General features: G+C 50.9%; 1 protein-coding gene across 3 annotated transcripts; it reads right to left on the bottom strand.

Moving 5' to 3' along the window:
- Nucleotides 1-1467: 1467 nt before the first annotated feature.
- GDAP1L1 (ganglioside induced differentiation associated protein 1 like 1) lies at nucleotides 1468-23027 on the bottom strand. 3 transcript variants are annotated; one of them, XM_082670347.1, is made up of 7 exons: nucleotides 22824-23027; nucleotides 17214-17406; nucleotides 16008-16181; nucleotides 13138-13235; nucleotides 12223-12355; nucleotides 2207-2878; nucleotides 1468-2109 (listed from the first exon to the last, which is right to left on the bottom strand). In XM_082670347.1, the coding sequence occupies exons 1-6, from the start codon at nucleotides 23001-23003 to the stop codon at nucleotides 2535-2537; spliced, it is 1122 nt and encodes a 373-aa protein (XP_082526473.1). In that variant the 5' UTR covers nucleotides 23004-23027; the 3' UTR covers nucleotides 1468-2109; nucleotides 2207-2534. The 3 variants fall into 3 exon arrangements, with proteins under 3 accessions (XP_082526473.1, XP_082526474.1, XP_082526475.1); XM_082670348.1 differs by having other exon boundaries at nucleotides 12241-12355; XM_082670349.1 differs by lacking the exon at nucleotides 22824-23027 and adding an exon at nucleotides 17671-17747 and having other exon boundaries at nucleotides 12241-12355.
- Between the last annotated feature and the right edge of the window lie 1547 nt (nucleotides 23028-24574).

The raw sequence follows: 24574 nt of genomic DNA, 5'->3' as shown, positions 1-24574 counted from the left end.
TACCCTGATGGGGCAGGGAATAAACTCCACCCACGGTGGGAGGTGCTACAAAGTCACATGGCAAGGGTTGTGGATGTATAACCCTATTAGGGAATCCAAAAATCCAATCTACCACTTGTACCTTGGGTGCTAACTCTCTGAGCCTCTGTTTCCTCATCAGTGAGACATAAAAAGCTATGCTTTGCAGACTTAGACATAATTTATGTGAATTTCCTAGTACCTGGTTAGTACTCAAAGGATGGCAGCTATTATTATTATTAGCTCCATTTAGAGGTGAGAAAACTAAGGGTTTTAGGCAATGTGGGCCCGGGTTGCTAGGGAAGGACCAGACAGGTCTTTGGAGATAACGTTGGAATGGCCCGGGCAGATGATTCTGTGACTTTGGCAGTGAGCAGCCAATGAGCTGAAGGAGATAATGACCTTCAGCAGCCCTTACCGTCCTCCCCAACAGGCATCCTTCTGTGAATGTTGGATAGACCTTCTTAGCATTGTAAACACTGGGGGCGCCCATTACCGCAGTCCTGGCGGTGGTGGTGTCTGTCTTCCCAACTAGACTGAACTCAGCCCCACACCCTGTCCATCTCTGCAACCCTCCATGGCACCGGTAGAAGGCTCAGCAGCTGATGGATTCTGAGTAAACGTACGCATGTTGACTCTTTTCCACACCCGAGCTGCTCTCCATGACATTCCGAGATAGAAAGGGACCAGGGAAAGGACACTTAGCTCTAGCTCACTTGTTGTGCGATCCTGACCAAACCAGACACATGCCCATCCCAGGCCTCAGTTTCTGCACGTGTGGAACTGGCAGGTGGGGCCTGTGGAGTCTTTGAGTCTATGGTTCTCTCCAGCAGTCTGCCTGGGCCTCTTCCCATTCAGTGCTTCCTTATGTCAGAGGCTGCTGGCTGTCCACCAGGATCTGTTCTCTCCTTCCTTAGCAATAGGCTGCCCAATCACAGACTACATTTCCCAGCCTCCTTTGCAGCTGGGTGAAGCCTGGTAATTAAATTCTCACCCATGGACCGTGTGTGGAAGTCGCATGACCCTCTTCAACAGCTGGGCCTTAAAGTACTGGACATGTACTCTAACATCCTGTCTATCCTTTCCTATTGGATAAAACCTGGCCGTGGGAATTCCCTGGCAGTCCAGTGGTTAGGACTCAGAGCTTCATTGCCTTGGGCCTGGGTTTGATCCCTGGTTGGGGAACTAAGATTCCTCAAGCCATGCGGTGCAGCCAAAAAACAAACAAAAGACCTGGCCTCCCCAGATCCAGCCTTGGGCCCCCCAAGCAGCCATCAGTCATCTCTTCCTTCTCACCAGAAGTGAAATGGTCAAAACATTGGTGAGAGTCACGAGAGTCAGACTCACTGAGTCTCAACGTCGTACCTCCACCCCTCTGGCCCCAAACTCTGGAAACGAGAACTAGATGGACAGCACAGGTTTAGAAATGAAAAGCAGCTGCTCCTCCTTGATGCTTTTTATTGGGGGCTTTCAGTGTTTTCTAAGCATGAGCAGCAGTGACACCCAGACCCTCTCCCAACATGCAAAAGGCACAGGGAAGTGAGACGCCGCAAGGACGGGCAGCGTGGACGCAGAAACCCCCCTGCATGGCATGGTAGGGCGTGGGGGGAGCCCCGAGAGTGAAGGGGAAGGCAGACGTTAACAGAGATGGCTTTGGCAGAGGCTGGAGGAGGGACATCCACCTCCAGACCCACCCCTGCGCTCCGGCCAGGGCTGAACTTCTGAGAGAAGATCAATGTGCCTTTTCCTGAAAGTCCACCTCACATGGTGGGAAAACTCAGCTCCGGGTGGGAAGAGGAGGATGGACACTGCCTTCAGGGACTTCCAGTAAAGTGCCCGACCGAGCACACTGGCCAAATCAAGAGGGGGATGGGAGGGTGTGCTCATGGCGTCGGCCCCAGACATGGCCTGTGGCTGGAAGTCACTGCCTTGGCCCAGCCAGTGCTGTCTCAGTTCACTTCCAGGAGGAGAATGAAGCCCCTTCCAGTCTTCAGGGGCCTCCTGTGGGGTCTCCAGGTCTCCAGCCCCACCTGGAGGTAGCGCTTAGAAGAGTCAAGTCTTGATGTTGGCTTTGTCCTGTGGAAGAGTTCCCTGGGCAAGAGGAAAAGGGAGGCGGGGGTCAGGCCCTCCAAGCCCCCAGCACCTCCCAGAATCTGGGCCCTGGTGAATGAAATGACCTGGGACTCACCTTGGATCCTAACCAGTCCCCACAGTTCCATCTTGAGACCTTGAATCGAAAAAAAAAAGGCATTCGTGTTTTTGTTTGTTTCTCTCTCTTTCTCTCTCTCTCCCACTCACTCTTTCTCTCCTTCAGTAGAACCGTGGCCTCAACTCACGGCAGTGGCAACATCTACTCCTAAACTATGGAATGTTTTCAGACTGACGATAGAATTGCTCCAAACAAGGGGTGGGAGGGGCTGTCCAAGTGTGCATGAGACGGTGCGTTACTGAGAGCTCACTGGGAATCACACAGGACAGAGACACCAACAGTCAGACACCAAGCCCGGGGCCTGGCTTTAGATGTATTTTTTCTTGAGGTACCAGTAGGCAAAGTAGCCCATCCCACCCAGGGAGCCCATGAGGAAGGATGCCCCAAAGAAAGATGGGGGTTTCCGCTTGACCAGCCGGAACGCGTTGGGGATGACTGCTGACAGCAGAGTGGTGTGGATGTCGCCCAGAACTTTCCGGAAGGCAAAGCGTTTCTGGACCCTCTCAAAGAAGGACTGCAGGTTGGGCCGGCTGCCATCTTCCCAGTATTTCTTGGACAGTCCCAGGAATTTGAGGCGGTGCAGGGTGGCTCCCAGGAGGACATCAGCAAGGGTGAAAGCACAGCCGCAGAGCCACAGCTCACATTTCTGCCCTAGAATGGAAGTGACAGGAGATGGGGGAGGGGAGGGTCAGCTCTTCTTCCGCCATACACGCCCTCCTCTCTCAGTGACGCCTCTGGGTTCTGTCTGCCTGCCGTAGTGTTCCCCCAAGGTCACCCACTCCTGCACTTCTTTCATGATTTTTGCCAGATGCATATACTACCTCTATTATTTGTTTTCTTTAAATCAACTGACTTATTAAATGCAAATATATGTATTTAAACTCCGGACTCATATATCCCACTGCCCATTTTCCAGCTCTCCTTGCGAGTCCACTGTGCATCTTAAACGCGACATGTCCAAAACTGATCGTCACCCCCAAACCCACCACATTCATCCCCATGTCAGTAACAGCACCTCCATCCTTCCAGCCACTCAGGCCAAAAGCCACGCAGGCCATGTTGAATTCTTTCTTCTCTTTCTTTCACACCCCACATACACTTTGTCAGCAGTTCCCATCAGCTTTATTTTCAAAATACATCCGAAGTTAGATGTTACCTCCGATGTGACCATCCTGGTCCTAACGACCATTATCGTTTGCCTTTGACTCCCTAGAGTCTATTCTCAGCACAGCAGAGAGAGGAATCCTGTTAAATCTTAAGTCAGGTCATGTCCTTCTCTCTGATCAAAGCCCTTTAGTGACCCCCTGTCGTAGTCAAAGCTGAAGCCCTTCTAATGGTCTAAAGGTCCTACGTGATCTGGCCCCCAGGTACCTTTCAGACCTAGGAGTCTACTTTTTCCCCCTTGACTCACTCTTTTTTTTTTTCGGCTGTGCTCCATGTCTTGCGGGATCTTAGTTCCCCAACCAGGGATTGAACCCAGGGCCACAGCAGTGAAAGCGCTGAGTCCTAACCACTGGACCGCCAGGGAAGTCCCCCGCCTTGACTCACCCTTCTTCAACCACACCGGCCTCCTTGCAGTTCCTCATTCCAGGCACGTTCCCACCCCAGGGCCTTTGCACTTGCTGTTTGCTCTGCCTGGAACACTCTTCCCCCACAGAGCTACAGGCCTTACTCCTCCACCTCTTTCAGGTCTTGGCTCAGTGCCATCTTCTCGGGGGGCTTCACTGACCACCCAGTTAAAATTGAAACCCCAATCCCAGCAGTCACTGTCCTCCTCCCCTGCTCTGTTTTCTTCCATACAACTTTTCCCCAGTGTTCCACCATATACTGTACATGCTCATTTTGTTTATTGGCTGCCACCCTCTACCAGAATGGAAGCTCCATGAGGGCAGGAATTTAGGTCTGTCTTGTTCACAGCTGTATCCCCTGCACCTAGAACAGTGCCTGGCTCACTAAATCTTTACTTAATGAGTGATGAATGAGAAAAGAAACTATCACTAAGAGTATCATTTGCCATAACCTATGTGCAATGATAAAAGTACATTTAACAAAAGACAAAACAAACGCTATTAAATTCCATCTGGATACTACTGCCTGCCCAAAATCCCCGAGCCCAAGACTTATTTATTTGTTTGAAGAAAAGGGCAGGTATTAATACATAACCCCTTTATGGGAATTAAATACTAGCATCATACTAACACTCTTTAATACAATCAAAAGAATTAAAAAGAGAATAATTCTCATCGTGTGGTTTTATATTAGTTATCGCCATGGTCACGGGACATCTAAAATTAGCCTGTGTACTTAGGAAACACTAGACTTGAAATTCTGGAGCCCCTTTGGTCTCCTTCATCACTGCTTTGCTCAACAACCTGAAATTCTCCCCAGTGACTACACATTAATGTCCAGATTCCTCTGCGTGGCTTTTAAGCCCTTTCAGTAGTTGGATGAGCTCCAATGTATTGGGTTGGCCAAAAAGTTCGTTTGCTTTTTTCTAGAACATCTTACGAAAAACCCAAATGAACTTTTTGGCCAACCCAGTACTTCTCTGATCTTCACTTCTCACAAATTGCCCACTTGCCCACTGTTCCCCTCAAGCAAGCCACGCCCATTTTGGCCTCTGGGCCATTGCCCCTGCTGCACCCCATGCCTGGAATGCTCTCCCCTTCCTCTCCACTTCCGGTGAGGTCTGCTTTCTTGGGAAGCTTGCTTCTGCCCTTTTGTAGAGGTGTTCCTTTCAGCTCAGAAATTCCATGAGTCTAATACCTTTCACCCTCACAGCCTGAGCCTCCCCCTTTCACTCTGTGTCCTCATGTTCATTCATTCATCCAACAAATGTTTATCTGGTAGTATGTGCTGGGCATGAAGACATGACAAGACACAAATGTCTTCCCTCCAGAGGCTCACGGTCTCAGGGGAGGAGGAGCTAAAGTGTAATGAAGGCTCTGATCAGAAGTTTGTTCTTGAATATGGAATCTTCCAGATGCCTGTTAGACTTCTGAGGGGAGATGATGTGTCTGCAGTTAGAGGTACAGGTGCACAGCATCATCAAGGGCGTGAGTGGAGACAGAGCTGAGAACAGAACCAAGGACTGAGCTTCGGGGCCTCAAGATTTAGATATTGGGCAACAAGAAGCAACCAGCGAAGGAGTGTGCGAAGGAGTAGCCGGTGAGGTGGGAGACGACCCAGGTGAGTGTGGTGTCCCAGAAGCCAAGATAAGAAAGTGTTCCAAGGACAGAGCGCTCAGCTGGCTTCAGACGCTGCCGGGAAGTCACAGAAAAGGAGCTGAGAATTGGCGATTGCATTTGGCGACTGGTGACCTTGACAAGAAGAGTGGGAGTAGATGCTGACGCTGAAAGCCTGGTTGGGAGGGAGTCCAAGAAAGAAAGGGAGGAGAGGAATCAGAGACGGTGAGCAAAGGTCACCATTTCAAGGAGCTTTGCTGTCATGGGAAGGATATGCCGATAATGTGAGACGGGTCAAGAGTGTTTTGGGGGACTTCCCTGGTGGTGCAGTGGTTAAGAATCTGCCTGCCAATGCAGGGGACACGAGTTCAAGCCCTGGTCCAGGAAGATCCCACATGCTGTGGAGCAGCTAAGCCCGTGCACCACAACTACTGAGCCTGCACTCTAGAGCCCAGGAGCCACAACTACTGAGCCCGCGCGCCTAGAGCCCGTGCTCTGCAACAAGAGAAGCCACCGCAATGAGAAGCCCGCGCACCGCAACGAAGAGTAGCCCCCGCTTGCCACAACTAGAGAAAGCCCGTGCGCAGCAACGAAGACCCAACACAGCCAAAAATGAAAAGATAAATAAATTAATTATTTTTTAAAAAGAGTGCCTTTGTAAGTTGGGAAGAAAAAAACAGCACGTTGATGGGAATGATCGAGCCGAGAGGAGGTGATGCTACAGGACAGAGTGGAGAGAATCACTGATGTGGTGTCCTTGAAGGGATGAGCGTGGATGGCATCAAGTACACAAGGGAAGGGACTAGGTTTAGCTAGTTCAAGAACAGTTTATCCTTGGTAACAAGAGGGAGTACAGGGCACCGTCTCTCAACAAATCTAAGCTGCTGTCAAATGTAAGACATCTACCTGAGAGAGTACTTCATCATACATATGTATGTATCTCCACTGACACGTAGGCCTCTTTCAATGGGTACATTTTTATTTGGGTCTGTGTGTGGACCTATGTGTCTGCATCCTGCATGGTGTGTATGTTTACCCATGTGAATGCCTGCTCAAATCCATGAAGCTGGTTGTGTATTAGCATGTAGACAGCTGCACACATGGGCATCTGTGTCCATGCAGTGGGGGGATTACCACATGCATAAGTGAAGGGTATGCCCACATGCACTTGGTGGTTGCCTGCAGACAGATGTTCATGAGTGTGTAAGCGTGCATCGCTATTTAAGTATGTCCATTCCTGTGTTTCTGTTTGTAGGCAAATACTGCTAGCCATGACTGCATAATGTCCACGGGCGCGGGTAGCTATCTACCTGGCATGTCAACAGAAGGTCTTCGGTTTCCCCCGCTCCTGCAGCTGTGGGTTCCCTTTGCCAAGTCGCAGCCCTGGATGAACCCTGTCTTGTGCCTTCTCCAAGTCTGCCAGCTGAGTGTGCTGGAGACAGGTACCCTTACCAGTTACACTTTAAATCCTGACCACAAAGCCCGGGAGGGCCGGCAGCCCTGCCCAGGTCCTGTAGCAGTCCTGTAGCAGCTCTGGGGGATGCTCGCTTCACCGCCCCCTGCAGAGAGACGCACATCTTTCATCTTCTCTCCTCACACCCGGTGGTTTTCTCTGTTGATGACGTCACCTCATGCTTCATTCAGAAAACAGGAACCTTCAGACATGAAAGCCCTTACCTCCCACCATGAAACCCACAATGCCAGGCCCCTGCATTTACCACCTGCTGACACAAGGGAGGGTGTGAGCCACCTACGCTCAAGGTCAGGCCCTCCGTGGTCCTCTGCACCCACCCAACGCTGCACATGCTCCCTTTCCCTTTCTAGAGCCACTCTCCTCCCCTCCCCACACTGCTCTGCGCCCCCCAGGAGGCCAACTTGACAGATACACTGATGGGACTCCGTGCCCTCTGGCTCCAGGGGTGTTTGGCCAGTGGGGAGCAGAGGTGGGAGATAGGATGGTGGGCGAGGGTGAGGTCAGAGTCTTACTTCCCTCAGTTTTTTCTCTGCAGGCTGCCACAGGCTGGCCGTGTTGGTTTGCTTATTTGTTTGTTTTTGGCCACACCAGGCAGCAGGCAGGATCTTAGTTCCCCGACCAGGGATCGAACCCAGAAAGTCACAGCTCCTGTCAGGTGGCCCTCTTTGTTCTGGTTCCTGAAACTGCCCCGATCGCTCACAACCCGAGGTCCAGGTACTGCACTTTTCCTTGTGGTTTCCCTGTGTCCCACCCACACATCTGTAAACAGTCCCCTTATGAAGGCCTCTTTGATTTACCCAATTTGAGGGTGCCCTGTGTGTCCCCTGGGGACCCTGCCTGAAGCACACGCTCTCAATCCTCATTGGTTCTGCATCACTGATTTCTCCTTTCCACTGAGGCATTTCTATCAGCCTGAAAACACAGTTGTATCTCCTATCTTGAAAACATTCCTCCCTTTGCCCCACAGCCTTCTTCAGGCACCACCCCATTTCTCTATTCCCTCTACAGCGAAACTTCTCAAAACGGTTGTCTACACTAGCCATCTTCACGCCTCACCTCCCATTCACTCTTCAGCCATTGCCCTTACATTCCAGTGAAACTGCTCGTGGCAAGGTCACCACCAACAGCCATGGGACAAAACCCAAGGGATGCTTTCCTAACCTTGGTTTATTCAGCCTCTCAGCTGCATTTGACACTGTTCTCCCTCCTTAGAACACAATCCTTTCTGGGTTCTATGACACAAGAGTCCTCACGCCTCACTGGCCACCGTGTCTCATCAGCTTTGCCAGCTCGTCTGTCTTTACCCTTCTCTCAATGAGGGGGAGCCTCAGGGCAGATGTGGTAGTTTTAAAATACGAAACAGTGCTTGTCTTTCTCTGTGGAATCTAAAAAATAATATAAACACATGTATATGCAAAACAGAAACAGAGTCACAGATATAGAAAATAAACTAGTGAATATTACTCAGCCACTAAAAAGAATGAAATAATGCTATTTGCAGCAACATGGATGGACCTGGAGATTATCATACTAAGTGAAGTGAGTCAGAGAGAGAAAGACAAATATCATATGATATCGCTTATATGCGGAATCTAAAAAAAAATGATACAAATGAACTTATTTACAAAACAGAAACAGACTCACAGACTTAGAGACGGGGAAGCGTTGCGGGGAGGGATAGATTGGGTGTTTGGAATTGATATGTATACACTGCTATATTTAAAATAAAATGCCTTTCCATAAAGAGAGAGAGAGAGAGAGAGAGAGGGAGAGAAAATAAACTAGTGGTTACCAAAGGGGAGAAGGAAGGGGGAGGGGCAAATTAGGGGTATGGGATTAAGAGATACAAACTACTATGTGTAACATAGATAAGCAACAAGGATACACTGTATAGCACAGGGAATTATGGCCATTATCTTATAATGACTTTTGATGGAGTACAATCTGTAACAATACTGAATTACTACGCTGTACACTCGAAACTAATATAATGTTGTAGGGAATTGCCTGGCTGTCCAGTGGTTAGGACTCCACACTTTCACTTGCCCAGGGCCCGGTTCAACCTCTGGTGGGGGAAATAAGATCCCGCAAGCCGTGCAGAGCAGCCATAAATAAATAAATATAAAGTTGTAAATCAACTATACTTCAATTAAAAAAAAAGAAAAAAATACGCTCATAGGTTACTTGATACTTATCTCTTTGGTGGAGCCCAATTTTTCTCCCCTTGAATATGGGCTGTATTTAATGCCTTGCTTCAGATGAATAGAATGTGGCAGAAGTGACAGAAAAAGATCATGTGGCTTCTGCTGCTTCTGTCTCTCTGGGATCACTTGCTCAGGGGAAAGCCGGCTGCCGTGTTGTGAAGAAACTCAAGCAGCCCTAATAAGATGCCCATGTAGTGAGAAGCTGAGGTCTCCGGCCAACAGCTGTGGGGAACTGACACCTCTAGTGAAGACCCACGTGAATGAGCCATCGTGGACCCTTCAGCTCAGGGTGTTGCAGCCCCAGCCAGCGGCTTGACTTAGAGACGGGGGAAGAGTTGGGGGGAGGGATAGATGCATCATGCATGTATCCCTGCATCATGCAACCCTGAATTAGAAACACTCAGCCGAGCTGCTCCAGAATTTCTGATTCACAGAAAATGTGTGACATGACAAATGCTTTTTTTCTCCTTTTTTTTAAAACTATGGCCCTCAGCTCAAATCTAGCCTGCTGCCTGTTTTTATTTATTTATTTATTTATTTATTTATGGCTGTGTTGGGTCTTTGTTGCTGCACACGGGCTTTCTCTAGTTGCGGCGAGTGGGGGCTACTCTTCGTTGCAGTGCACGGGCTTCTCATTGCGGTGGCTTCTCTTTTTGTGGAGCACGGGCTCCAGGCTCACGGGCTTCAGTAGTTGTGGCTCGCAGGCTCTAGAGCGCAGGCTCAGTAGTCGTGGCGCATGGGCTTAGTTGCTCTGCGGCATGTGGGATCTTCCCGGAGCAGGGCTCGAACCCGTGTCCCCTGCATTGGCAGGTGGATTCTTAACCACTGCGCCACCAGGGAAGCCCGACAAATGCTTTTTGTTTGTTTGTTTAAGCCGCTGAGTTTGGGAGCAGTTTGTTATGAGCAATAAATAACGAATAAGCAGGTCTTGATTCCTCTTTGTCTCTCTCCACTGCCCTCTAGGCGACATCATCCAATTCTACGGCTTTAATCACCGTGTGTATGCTGAAGACTTGCAAATGTCCACCTCCAAATTCTGACCTCTCCTTTGAAAGTCAGACTAGAATACCTAATGGCTTATGTGACATCCCCTCTTGGGGGTGACACTTACGTGCGGAATCTAAAAAAAACCTGAACTCTTGGGTCCCCCTTGCCCATATCAGGAAATGGTACCACTCAGTAGCTCAGACCAAAACCTCATGAGTCATCTTTGATTCCTTTATCCCCTCTTACTCCACTCCCTCCAATACCCTCGACCTTTCAGCAAGTTCCTGCCCATTTTATCTCCAAAATACCTCTCAAGCCTTTCATGCCTCCCCATCTCCACTGCCACTGCCTCAGTCCAAGCCACCACCATCTCATCTGGGCTTCTGTCTCCCTTGAAATCCATTTTCACAGCAACCAGAGTACTTTTGTAAAATCAGAACACCTCACCCCTGAGTAGATTGCAAACATGGCTGCAAATTCCTCCCATTCCTGCACGCTTGCCCCTTTGCAAAGGCTGTGCTGCTTCTGCCATCAAGAGGCAGAGTCCAACCCTCTACCCTTTTAATCCTGGCTCTGCCATGTCACTTGCTTTAGCCAATGGGGCTTTCGTAAATGTGACACAAGTAGAGGCTTAAAACATATTTGCACCTTGGGGCTTTGCTCTCTTGCTGCTCTCAGTATCCCTGTGACCACCATCATATGAAGAGCCTGGCTTAACCTGCTGGATGATGGGCAACATGTGGTCCAGCTACTTCCATTGGCCCCTAAACACTCTTCTGTAATGGCCCCTCTCCAGCACCCTCTCTGATAGAAATGAGAAAGTTCCTTCTTTAGGTATGCATTGTTTTTACTCATTTAGCCGTACTCTGCCTTTTTCTAGAAAGGATTTTTGGCAGCTGGCTTCAGCATGCATGACACTGTTCCTGTTTAGGACCTTAGGTATCTGTGTGTGCCATTTGCTTGAGGCCTCAGCTGTGAAATGCTGGAAGAACATTGGACCCATTGAGAGGGAACCTGTTCTTACCCTAACTATGCCGTTTAAGAGCTGTGTGACCTTGAGTGAGTCACTTTATCTCTCTGAGCCTTAGTTTTCTCACCTGGAGAATGCACGTGCCTTTACCTGTCATATGTAATTAACTGGTATGTTCCAGGCGCTGTGCTGAGTGCTTTTCATTTTTTAAAGAGTTCAACAAGATGGAGTTTAGGTTTTAAATTCTACTATTACCATCCTGTTTCACAGAGGTTGAAACTGAGGCTCCAATAAGGAAAGGAACTTGCCCAAGTCACACGGTATAGGCAGCAAAGCTAGGACCCTAACTCATATCTGTCTCACTCTAAACCCATCTTTTAGAACACTGTGCTCCACAGCCTTCCCACTTACACAGACATCTCTGCGTGTGTGTGAAGCTATGAGCGTAGCAGTGCATGTTGAATGGGTTCCACAAATTTGCATTGTTGAGGAGACCAGACTAACAGGGTACCTAAAATAGAGCAAAATGGGAAGGTCTCGAATGAAATTTGAAGAAGGGTGCTGGCAAGGATGGTGTATAGATGCAAAAAGGAGCAGAGTGGTAAGGAGAGGGTACTCCAGGCTGGAAGAGCTGCAGGAGCTAAGGTGTGGTGGTGGAAATGTAGCTGGCATGCTCAGCGTCCAGAGAAGAGAGGCACTTGAGAACAGAAAGAGTCAAGGTCAGAGAGTCCGGGTGAGCCTAGATGTCTGGCTCCTACAGCATGAAGGAGCCATAATACATCCTTCAGTCGGGGAAGGGGGAGATGGTGTAGTGGAAAGCGATCGCCACCACCATTACCATCATCATCTTCAATAGCCTTTATTAAATACTGTGTGCTAAGCGCTGATCTAAGTATTCTACATATATTATTTCATGCAGTGTCTCAGCATCTCTCTGAGGTCGGTCTTATTATTATCTCCATTTTATGGATGGGGAACTGAGGTCTAGGGAGGTGAAGCACCTGGCCCAGGGTCATTCAACTAGCAAGTGGCCAAGCTAGGACTTAAACTTAGGTCTTTCTGACTCCATGGCCCATGATCCTAACCACCTGGATGGTCCTCTAAGATCTTTGAGGGGAAAGATGCTGGGACTGTCATGGACAGAGTGGGCTGGATGGGCTCCAGCACTCACCTACCCCAGAACTGGCACCCACCCTCGTTCTCAAGCTTCCTCTTCTCCAGCTCAGCCTCGATCTGGTCCAGCACCATGGCCAGCTCCCCCAGGATCTTCTTCAGGTAGCTCACATCATCGTGCTCCAGGATCTTGGCCTGGGGGCAGGACAGACAGGTGCTAGAGGAGCTGAGTTGGCCTCAATAGAGCAAGGATGACCAGGGATGGAAGACTCTTGGCCCAAATCCCCTTCTGCAAACCCAGTCTCCTTATATCCCCTTAAGTGTATAGGATACCCCCACTGTTACAAGGCATCCTCATCTGGTGTTCACAATAGTCCTGTGAGCTTGACTGTCCTGGCCAGATCCCTTTCATGGGGCTGGTACTCTCATACACCAGCTGCCATGAGAGTTGGTTGACAGTGGCTCACAGCTTCCCCTTCTCCAGAGAATTGTTCTCAGCCAACGAGGAGTTTCCTGGAAATACTTGGGAAATAAATAGGTCAATGATTGGCTGATATAAGGGTATAAAAGTCTGTCCCTTTGTCTCAAGGTGGATCGACTTTGTGGCACCATTTATCTTCCAGAGCTACCTGTGGGATCAGGTGAACTTAGCCCCTTCTTCATCCTATCTCATCCTTACTGAGTTCTCCTTAGAGCGCTCCCTCAATACCTCGCTTACCCCAGAACCTCTGTCCAATGCTCTGCTCTTAGGGACACAACCTAAGACATTAGGAAAGTGAGGCTCCAGGGCGACAGTGACTTGCTCAAGGTCAAAAGGCCAGTAAATGACAGAGGAGACAGGATTGGGAAAGCAAACCAGTGGTTTTCCCGTTTCATGTCATCAGCTGACTCTCTACTTAGAACCAGCTTCTTCCAGTTCTTCTTTTCCATGGAAAAGATGGTGGGAAAGGGGAATGAGCAGGCCTGGGGTCACTCACCATGAGCTTCTTCTGTTTAGAAAGGTAGGGATCAGAGAGCTGGGGCTCCTCTTCATGGTCCAATTTCATGAAGTCCATGGTGGCGTTGGCTAAATGTCCTGGGGAGAGAATAGGAAAGGTCCCGTTCTTCTGATACCTGGTGCTCTTCCTTTCCCTTCCCCCCAACAACTTGGAATAGGTCCCATTCAAACAGTAGTCCAGGAAGTAACAATATCAACAGGCATAACTAGGAGACACTATGTCATTACAGGCTGGGACATAGGGATGGATGAGATGCCATCCTGCCCTAGACCATAAAAGAGATACCTACAACATAGCATGATCAATCTCTAATGAAGAGTGAACAGAATGCTGTGGGACCCAGAGGGCCACCTGCCTGGGGCACAAGGTGTCAAGAAACCTCACTGAGGAGGAGACTCTAGGGGATGAGTAGGAGTTTGCCGGAAATGAATATCACCCTAAATGTGGACAAGCTCGTGCTTCAGTGAACATCTCCCTCACCCCTTTCTGTAGTGAAGAAACGGATTCAGAGAGGCTAGTAAATTCCACACTAGTAAATGACAAGCAGATTTTGAATCAGGATCTGTCCGATTCTCAGTCTAGAGCTCACTCACTGTAATCCACAGGGAAAAACTTGTTTTACAAAAACTATAAGAGAGCTTGGTGTCTTGAAACTTCCACTTCTGGTGAGGCAACTTCCCTGAAGATTCAGGGACATATTGATCACCTTTCCTGGGAAATTGGCCTTTTAAAGATGCTGAAAAGGCCTGGGTGATGGAATGTGGGTCAATGATGGAACTCAAGGCAGCACCTTGAGAATTATACTTAATGGGAGAGACAAAGTGTCCTATAATCTGACATTAAAAGTCTAGCTGTAAGCTGTGGGTTTTACAAGAGGAGGTGGAAGCATTAAGTGGGATAAGATCCTGAGGTCTGTTCCATGACTGGGGCAGGATTTCTCTGGAACTCTTAGCCAGTAAGTATGGGACATGATGGGCCAGGTGTGTGGTGGGGCCCAAACCTGGCCTGCCCTCTCCCCTGGGTCCCAGCCCCACTTGGACATCTCTTGGACTGGGATGGGCATCTTCTCTGGCCCCACTGCCTCTATGTTCCCCTTATCATAACACTGATTGGTACTAGGTTAGAAAAATTTTAATCAATGTGGGTTGTTTGTTTTTTTGCCACACTGCGTGGCATGCGGAATCTAAGTTCTCTGACCAGGGATCAAACCCATGCCCCCTGCAATGGAAGCACGGTGTCTTAACGACTGGACCGCCAGGGAAGTCCCCAAATCAATTAGTTTTGAATAGATTATACATGCATGTTTGTTTAAAAATTCAAACAATATTAAGGAACGTACAGTGAAAAGTAAATCTCTCTCCTCTCAACCTGCAGTCCCTTAGTTCTGCTCTCCCAATCTTCTCATGCGTCCTTCCAGAAATACTCCTTGTGTTTGCAAGCACCTGTGTATCCATTCGATCCCTTTACATATATTAATGATAGTACACTAGATGCATTTTTTTGCCCTTCACTTTCTCCCTACTTACTAATATATCTTAGAGAGCATTCCACATGCCTGTTATTTTTTTTAACAGCTGCACAGTATTTCATTGTTTGTATGTGCTAGAATTTATCTACCCAGTCCCCAAATCATGGTCAACTGGGTTATTTCCAGCCTCTTGCTATTACCCCTTATGCTGCAATGCATATCCTTGTACGTACTTCTTTGGTGCACACATCCAAGTGTCATTGCAGGACAGTCTCCAAAGTGTGGGCCTTTTAATATTCGATATAGAGGGCCAGACTGCCCTCCTGAGAGGTTGTTCAAATTTACTTAGTCCTGCATTGTAATCATCTGGTCATTTGTCTTTCTGCTTCCATGAAACTGTGACCCTGGGAGGGTAGAAGCTGTGACAGTCCCCTTCTGTCCCCAGCCCCCTGCCCAGGGCCTGGGTCATAGGAGACTTCATAAATGTTGTTAAATGTTGTTGACTCAATGGGGACAGGACAATATAAATATGTCCTGAGTCCTGTTCAAGGGCACTCTAAAGAGACAAAATCGAGTGCCACAACCTGGCCCACCCTTGGACGTAAGCCTCATTCCTTTGAGAGAGAGGAAGTGACCGTTTACCGAGCACCTATTATCTACTTGGAATCATCATGCTTCATCTGTATATTGGACCCCATGGTGTCTGCATAGAGCCTGGACCAAAGTCTGTAAACAGTTGTTGATGGATAATCTGATTTAATCCAACACTTATTTACTGAGTACTGAAAAAAATGAAAGGATAAAGTAGGCTGTGGGCACAATCAGGCTGGCAGTTAGGACAGTATATGGGGATGCTTGAATCAGAACTCAGAGGCCCGGGGCCTGGCAATATCTGGGCAATCTTCCTTGGTGATGCCAGTCCTGATGTCACTCAGTACCCTGGGCTGCCAACCCCAGGTGTCTGGGGCTGAGATGCCTGTGGAGAGGTGTCCCAGCTCCCATGGACAGGCAAGCCTCTAGGGGGACAGATAGCCCTATGGCCTCTGTATGGGATGGCAGGACAAGAGGAGGGGGCAGGAGAAGGGAATGAGAGAGAGACTGCCAGAGAGGGAGAAAGACATATTCAGCTCGAAACAGGGTGAGTGAGACGGAGAGCCAGAGAGAGAGAGAGAGCCAGAGTGAGAGACAGAGACAGACACAGGGATGGAGAGAGAGGCAGAGGCAGAGGGATATCCATTGGGAAGAGGAGAGAAGGCGGAAGAGGAGAGATAAAGGGAAGAAAGTGAGTAAGAGATACAGGAATGGGAGGAAGAGGGAGGAGGTCGGCGAAGACCGGGTTACCCTGAGGGTTCTGCACTCCGACCCCGACCCCGGGACTCACTGCGGATCTCGGCCGTGGCGTACTTGGGGATCATGGAGTCGGCGGTGAGTTCGGGGTGCAGGATGCAGCCGTGCGTGTAGGCGTCCATGGGCAGCGCGTCCAGCAGCTCACGGTACTGCAGCACCCGCGCGTGCTGGGGGCTGCCCGCCTCGGGCATCAGCGCCACCACGTGCTCTGCGGGGCATGGCCGGGGGCTGGGCGGCGGCACGCAGGGCCCTGTGTCGGGCCTCCCGCCCCCCTGATTCAGAGAGGCCAGCCTCTGGCATCCCATCCCCCAACCTCAGCATCCCGGAACCGCGACATGTCCAGAAGTTTGGGGCCCATCCCCTTTCCTTGACTCTTGAGAGAAAGTCCCCAGCAGGCTGACAGGGACCCTAGTGATCCTGCCCGCCTACCTCTCCTCACTGGAGCCCTGCCGAGCCGTCCCCTGAGGGGCAACTCCTCACCTGCCTGGGCTTGTTGCCAGGTGGGTCTCTAGGCCTAGTGTTGCCAGACTTGGAGAGAAGCTGGAAACCTGGATGTTTGAAATTGAACTCTCCTTGGTTTTTAAATGTTGGCAACTAATTCATGTTCTTTTAAAACAGTGCATGTCCGGGCCCTGATCTCTCAGCTGCATCTGCAGCCTCTGCCATGGGCACTGAGCTTCTGGACTTGAGCGAGGCCAGAGGGAGGGAAGTAGGGACGGAGGACATAGGGTTCTGTGGGGTTCTGGGGTGCCGGGCCCTGCTCATGTCCGCAAAGTTCTCGGGTATCCGGGCCCATGTCTGTGGGGGTTCCGGAAGAGCCTGTGGCCCTGACTATGCATACAGGGTTTCAGGGGGCTGGGTCCTGGCCGAGCCCTGGCATCCCCGGGAGATCTGGATCCTGTCTGTGGGGACTTAGAAGGGGGTCTGGGTCCCGTTCACGCCTGATGGGCTCCAGAGTGTCTGTGGCCGAGCCTGTGACTCCAGAGTCCCCTGGCAAGGAGGCTATAGCCCCAGCCGCTCCAAGGGGGGTGTCTGGGCCACGCCCTTTCCCTCAGTACCGGGGAGGGGGGGTCAGATCTGTGGGGTCCCCAGGGACCTGTGGCCATGCTCTGCGGTTCCTGGGCGGCATCTGAGCCCTGCCTGTAGCCCGTGGCTCCTTGTGGGGGAGCCCGGGCCCGCGGGGTTTGCCCAGGCTTCCCAAGGTGCTGGGGCGCTGTCAGGGCCCGCGCGGCCGCCGTACCTCCCGTGAACGTGCGCTCCACGTAGTCGATGATCTGGTCGTAGTCGCTGATGATGTTGTCGCGGTGGATGATGACGGGCACCTCCTCGCCCAGGTTGAGCCGCATGAACCAGGGCTCCTTGTGCTCGCTCTGCGGCAGGCTCACGTCCCGCTCCTCACACGCCAGGCCCTTCTCGGCGATCACCAGCCGCACCTGCAGGCGCCAGGGTCAGAGCGGGGAAGGCGGGCGGACACACAGGGACACTCGGCCCAGGGGGGACGGGGCGTGCGGGGAGGGAGGTCCGAGGTCCCACACTGGAGGGGACCGTGTTGCTTCCAGCCCACTCCTGGGCCCCTGGGGTACGGGATGGGGGATACATCCCCGGGGTCTGGTGGTGGGAGGAACACAGCTCTGCCCTGGGGACAAGGGGCAGAGCTGCCTGGTGGTTATGGGGCTGGGTGTCACTGCTGGACGTACCTGGGATAGGATTTCTGGCTCTTCTGTGTGAGTTTGGGCGGATTCGTTACACTTTCTGGCCTTCATCGTTTTTTTATTTGCAGAATTGAAGTATTAATAGTAGCACCAACACAGTGTCTGGTATATAGCTAGTGCTTATTCATAATTCTCATTATCAGGATTGGACTCTCAGCCTGGCCTCCAAACGTGAATCTGGCCATGAAATTTGCAGAAATTCTTATCATCACCATGATCAGTAGCAAAATTTCTCAAATTATTTGAGAAACAAAGTGAAGTGAAAAATAATTTGCCAACATCAGCCTAGCCCTTTATTGTCCCCAGACACCTTCCCATCTGGTGGTTGGATGCTCACAATAGCCTTCCAGAGGAGGGCAGAGCAGAGACTATCTCCTGTTTTTGCTGATGAGAAAACGAAAGTCCAGAGAGGGCGACTAACTGACCCAGAGCCACACAGCCAATTTAGCAGTAGATCTAAAAGAAGCAATGGTTCCTGACTCTCAGACCAGTGTTCTCTGCCCTGGGGGCTCCTTCCAGGGAGTCCTGGGCCTGGCCCCTCCTGAGTCTTTCCCTAATCTCCAGGGGGTCCCAGACAAACATATGACCTGGTAGATGCGAACAGAGAGCCTCCTGACAGTTCTGAGCTGGCAGGTGGTTAATGATCACCTAGCCCAACTATCCCCTGCCTGTGGACTGAGGCTCAGAAAGTAGGCTAGACTTGTCTAAGGTCCCCCAGCAAAAGGATGGCAAGCTCCACTCCTACATGCTCCCCCCTACTTCTAGCTCCAGCCCAGGAGAAAGAGAGGGCACCCCAGAGAGAGGCAAAGGTCTATTCCTGTTAAGCATCGATGACCCCTGTACATACCTAGGTGGCAGTTCCCATTCCCTTCCTGTCTGCCCTGGCATCCTCCTGGCAGGTTCTGCCCAGCCACCCAGCGTCTGGGTCAAGCTGGGATCTCTGAACGGACGGAAACAGAAACTAAATCAGGCCTTTGCCGTTGGCGGGTCCAGACGTTTGGCCTCCCATCCTGGCAGGGCCTCTGCTCCCAGGGACCGCTCCCTGGGCACTGCCCTTGAACTCCAGTGAGGGTTCCTGGTGGGGCTCCTGCCTGGGGAGGGGACTGTCTTTAGAGGAACAACAGTCCTGCTTGGAGCTGCCTCAGGATCACACCAGCAAGCAGCCAAGGAGACTTTCTCCTCTAGCTGAGCTGCAGGCCAGAGCCATGTGCCATCCTGCAGGGGAGGGGGCGGGGGAGGGCGCGCGGCCACCAAGGCCATCTGCCTTCTTTGCCTCCTGGAACTGCGCCAGACTTAGGTGGTCACCACTCAGTGTGACCAGACATCAGCCAACTCTGGGCCAACTATCCCCCCTGTGGGTGCCTGAAAGTCACCCACTGGGGCTTCATTGTCATGGCTAGGTACTGTCCCCCCTCACCCGGGCCCTTGTTTATGAGAAAACTGTGATGGGCTGGGCTGGCGTCTCTGCCCAGCCACTTAGTTGCCGTGTGACTTTGTAAAAGACACTTAGAGTCTCGGAGTCGTAGTTTATTTATCACAAATACTTTAAAAAAATTAATAAGCTTTATTTCTTACACCAGTTTTAGGCCTGCAGAATCAAATGCCTTTTTTATGTAACATCTTATGGCTTACAAGTCCGCCACTTTTCAACACTTATTTATTGAGTGCCTGCTCTGTGCCAGGTCTTGTTCTAAGTGCTCAAGACTCAGCCGTGAGCAAAACAAAGATCCCTGCCCTCAGGGAGCTGACATTCTGGTGGAGGCAGACAGATGAGAAGCAGTTAAAATGAGACGGTGTGTCAAAAGACAGTGAGCTCATCGGAAAAAAGAAAATATAGAGCAAGGTAAGGGAAATTGGGGGTCCCAGGGAATCAGGGAAGCAAGTGGCAATTTTAAGTAGGGCGACCCATCAGGGCAAGCCTCTCTGAGAAGGTGACATTTGAGCAAAGAACAAAGAGAGAGTAGTCCACACAGGGATCCAGGCAGAGGGGACAGCCAGTGCAAAGGCCCTGAGGTGGGAGCGTGTCTGACATGTTTGAAAAATGGTGAGGTGGCCATCCTGCTGGAGCAGGGTGGATGGAGGTGACAAAAGGAGAGGAGGTCAGAAAGGGTCATGCACAGGGACATTTAATTGAGACTCCTAGACCCAGGGGTCTATGAATAAATTCAGGGAGTCCTCAAACTAGGATGGGAAAATTACAGGTTTATTTTCAGTCATGTCAAGCTGACACTTAGCATTCTCTTCAATTATGAGTGTAGGCAACAAAGCATGGTGGTGTTAGCAGTGCCTGTAATATTGTCACTACTAGGAATCAGATATTTTCATCACTTCACAGTTGCTGCAATTACATCCGTCACGACTTCAACATTACAGTAGTTATTAGTCCTGCCACTAGGTCATGTGATACTATGGGTTAATGCAGAAACACATACTATTATGTAACAAATTTGTTTTGAAAATATGTCAATAGCTTTACTTCAGTATGATTGGTTTTCCTTCTAATCTAATACTCCTATGTATTTGATGTTATTCAATTAACAGTACTATTCTGAGAAAAGTCCATAGGCTTCCCCCGAATGATGAGTGGGTCCATGACCCAGGCAAGGTTAGATCCTGCAGTAGGGCCTGAGGCCATTATGAGGACTCCGGCTTTTTCCTGGAAGGACTTGTGAGCCACTGTAGGCTTCTGAGCAGAGGAGTAGTGAGATGTGCAGTTCTCGCCTGTGGACCTCCTGGGAGTGGGAGAGGGGGTGGTAAATGGTCAAGGGCAGCATGGACAGGGCTGGGGCGCCAGTGCCCAAGAGCTTGAAAAGTAAGGCCAGGGTGGCAGGTAGAGATCATTTACTTCCCTTCTGCCATGTCTGGGAGGGCCCTCTGCATGCAGGAAAGGCCCTTTAGGACTGATGCGAAAGAAGGAAATGTGCCTGCTAAGCCCATACTGTGTGCCAGACACTTAACACATGTCCCTGTCCTTTCAGTCCCCCAGGAATCCTACAGGGTTGGATGTAAACGTCCCCTTTTCCAGATGAGGATGTTGAGGCACAGAGGAGGTGAAGTGACTTGTCCAAGGTCACACAGCCAGTAAGCACTCAAGATGAGACTGGAACCAGGACCATCTGACTGCAGAGCCCATGTGTTTTCCATCAGGCTACACTGCCTCTAGAACCCACCACAGGCCCCTGGGCAAGGGGAAGGCCCTGGCAGGAGAGGCAGGAGAATGCTAGGCTGCCTTAGTCAGAGGTTTGGTCACAAATGGGATTGCAGTGGGTGGTCCCATCCCTGACTAAGGGGCCACCTTAGCCCTGAGCTCATGCTGAATAAGGAATATTCAGGAGGCTCCCTCAGGAAATGGTGAGGGGAAGGGCCACCCTCCTACCTCCTGGTCACTGGGGCCTGGCTCCTGAGGTTCTGGGGAGGAGGACATCCTGGCATCTGGAGGTCAGTCTGATTCATTCCCAAACCCCCCAGCAACTTGTATAGAGCCTGGCATGCAGTAGGTGTTCAGCATGCATGTACAGAAGAGTCCCAGCATGACCTTGGTTAACTCCAACCCCTCCTTTACCTAGCACTTTAGTGATATCATAACACCCGTTATGAACAGAGCCTTGACACCATGCCAGGCACTGCGATCAGCACTTTTTGTGCATCATCTCATTTCACCATCACAATAGCCTTCTGAAGAAGGTACTGCCACTAGCTCCATTTTACAGATTATAAAACTGAGACTTTAGGGAAGCAAAGTGACCTGCCGAAAACTCCATGGTGAATTATTGGAGAAGATGGCTCTCCTGCTGGGGAATTTCTGGCCTCATAGTCTGTACTTTAAACTAGGAACTACTCAAAGGGGGATCAGTGGACCAGCTTCATCAGCCTCACCTGGTAGCCTGTTAGAATGCAGCATCTTGGGCCCTACTCCAGATCTGCTGAATCAAAATCTCTGGGGTGGGACCCAGTATTCTGTGCTTGAACCAGTAATGTATGCTCAAGTTTGACCAGTGCCAGTGTAGAACACTAAGCAGTACCGCCTGTTCAACAACCCTCAGCAATCCTGAGAGGGGGTTGCAATTAGAAGAAGTTGCTGTTATTGTTATTATTATCCCATTTTCCAGATGATGGAACTGAGCCTAGACCAAGAATCAAACCAAAGAGCCTGGTTCCAAGGCCATTTCTCTTTAAGGAATCTGTTTCTCCATCTGGAAAATGAGTGAATGGAACAAAAGGATCTTCCAGGGAGAAGAGAAGTCGAAGGGTCAGGCAATGGGTGACCCTTAGGCTCCAACAGGACCGGCTGCTGGGACCTGGCCATGGTGCTGAATTCGTACCCCACAGAGAGGACAGCCCAGGGTGAGAGGCTGCGCTCCTAGAGGCCCCTGGTCTTGCAGGCTCAGTGCTTGGACCTCACCCCCAGGAAGCGGGAACCCCGATAACTCAACACCAGGCTGCATTCCCAACCGCCTTCTAGCTCCCCTGAGTCTGAGATGGGACCGTGTGGCCGTCTGTGCCTTTAAGAGCAAAAAGCACAGACCTTACGGGCCTGCTGAGCTGGTTTGAGGAGATGGGTTAACTCCTTCCTTCTCAGCTCAGGATTGGGGGTGGGGTGGAGGGAGGGCTAGGGTCAGACACTTCAAGCCCCAATCAGAAGGCCCCCAGCCGGGCAGAAGGGCAGAGGAGCTTTGACCCGCAGGCCTGTGGCATGGGGACAGCAGCGCGGGGGGTGGGGGGAGGGGGGGAGGGCCTGCGATGGGACTACTGGGGCCGGAGGCTGGACCCCAGGAAGCGCCCCTCCCCCCTCCCCGCAGCAGCAGCCCCCTCCGACAGGCCGCCTTCCCAGCAGTGCCCATTCCCTTCCCCTTGCCTTTGTCTCTCTTCTCAGCTCTTCAACAGACCGGGTCTTTCTGGGAGGGAAAGAGGCAGAACGGGTGTTCCTAGAATTAGGGTCGGTGCTCCTGGGGCCCAAGACAGCGCCAGTCACCTCCCGGGAGGGCAGCCCAGCTTCCCCCATCCTCTGGGCCCCGAAGCCCCCCGATTCTACCCTCCAGTCTCTCACCAGGTCTTCAGACCCCTTAAGCCCTCCCAGATCCCCTCCCCCAAGCCTCCTGGTGCATGGGTCGGGTTCCCCTGCTCCCTCCGGGCTCTACCTTCTGCGAGCTGAAGGACTGGGTCCAGTGGTACAGAACCAGGCTCTCCTTGGGCCAATGGGCGTGGCTGGCCGCTTCGGATGCTTCGGGGGCCTCCACCGGCTTGGCCGCATCGCTCTCCAGCGCCGAGATGGGCCACCAGCTGCAGTTGGTGGGGGTCAGGTTATTGGGGGTCGCCATGACAGCCCGAAATCAGAGGGAAGAAAGAAGGAGGCTCCGGCGGTGGCGGCTCTCTCTCGCCCAGCATCACATGGCCTCGCCGAGCCTGCCCCTCTCCTTCGCTCCCTCCCTCCCATCCCCGTGAATGTCATTACTCACTGGGCGAGTGGGGGAGGGGCGAGGGGGATCCCGGGAGCTCCTTTCCTCCTCCTCCCCTTGGCCCACCCCTGGCCCGTGCCAGAAAAGCCACCAGTCCAAGGTCAGGCTCGGTGGAAGGGCACCAGGAGCCATAGGGAAGTGGGCCATGCCCCCAGATAGCTCGAATCTGGCCAGCCACCTGCCGAAGATTCCACCATTATAAACGCATTCTGCCTCTCAAATCTTCTAAAAGGCAAATAGGACAACTGGTGTTATAGAAATACATTCCTTTATAAATCAGTGTCTGGAAATAGCTCGTCTCTCTTTGAAGCTGTTATTTTCTAACTTTTCTCCAGAAGGACCTCTAAGGGCAGAAGGGAACACATTATGATTTATTGAACAAACACTTACATAGCACTCCTGTGTGTCCAGGCACCATCAATTCATTTAACCCTCACAATAATCCTATTAGCCTCACTTGACAGAGGAGGAAACTGAGGCACGGAGAGGCTAAGTGACCTTGCCCAAGGTCATCTAGCTAGAAAGTGGTGGAGCTGAGATTCAAATCCAGGCTGACCGGCTCCAGAGTCTCTGTTTTTAGCCATAAGGTCATAACATGACAATAATGTAAACAACAGCACAGCAAGCATTTATCAACCCAAGTACTCTACATGCATCACCTCATTTCACCTGCACAGTAATCATTTTTTCCACATGAGGGAGGTGAGGCTCAGCGATGTCAAGTCATTCATTGGTCCAAGGTCACACTTTCACCCCAGGAGACTGAGGCATGACTAGAGGAGCCCCATAATGCCTTTGCTGACACATAGTTTATCCTAAACATTCATGGGAACTTTACATAAAATTCCTTAATATATCCTTGCTTACCTTGCTATAATGTGTTATTTATCATTGAGCAACTAGATGCACCAGTAAAATAAGCTTCTCAGTTTGCCCTCCATTGGCAACTTTGATCTTGGACTTTCAGCTTCCAGAAAATACATTTCTGTTGTTTAAGCCACCCAATTTCCGGTATTTTGTTATGGCAGCCAGAGCAGATTAATATACCTACAATAGAAGCGCATTATTTGTATCTTTTCAAAAGAATTCAAGTTGGGGCTTCCCTAGTGGCGCAGTGGTTAAGAATCCACCTCCCAATGCAGGGGACACGGGTTCGAGCCTTGGTCTGGGAAGATCCCACATGCCGCGGAGCGACTAAGCCCGTGCACCACAACTATTGAGCCTGCACTCTAGAGCCCGCGTGCCACAACTACTGAAGCCCGCATGCCACAACTACTGAAGACCGTGTGCTACAACTACTGAAGGCCGTGGGCCTAGAGCCCATGCTCTGCGACAAGAGAAGCCACTGCAATGAGAAGCCCGCGCACTGCAACAGAGCAACCCCCACTCGCCACAACTAGAGAAAGCCCGCGCACAGCAACAAAGACCCAACG

This window comes from Grampus griseus (genome assembly GCF_964374135.1).
Source record: "Grampus griseus genome assembly, chromosome: 14".
Lineage (NCBI taxonomy): Eukaryota > Metazoa > Chordata > Mammalia > Artiodactyla > Delphinidae > Grampus > Grampus griseus.
The sequence above is the reverse complement of the archived record's forward strand: the minus strand, read 5'-3'. Positions and strand labels throughout refer to the sequence as shown.

Bases quoted from the DNA above. Each gene is read 5' to 3' on its own strand.
- GDAP1L1 (XM_082670347.1), bottom strand. From the start codon at position 23,003: ATGGCGACCCCCAATAACCTGACCCCCACCAACTGCAGCTGGTGGCCC. The intron at 12,356-13,137 runs GTGAGTGACCCC...TCCTGCCCCCAG, and splicing joins CTAAACAGAAGAAGCTCATG to GCCAAGATCCTGGAGCACGA. The intron at 2,879-12,222 runs GTAGGTGAGTGC...CTTCCATTCTAG, and splicing joins GGGTGGGTGCCAGTTCTGGG to GGCAGAAATGTGAGCTGTGG.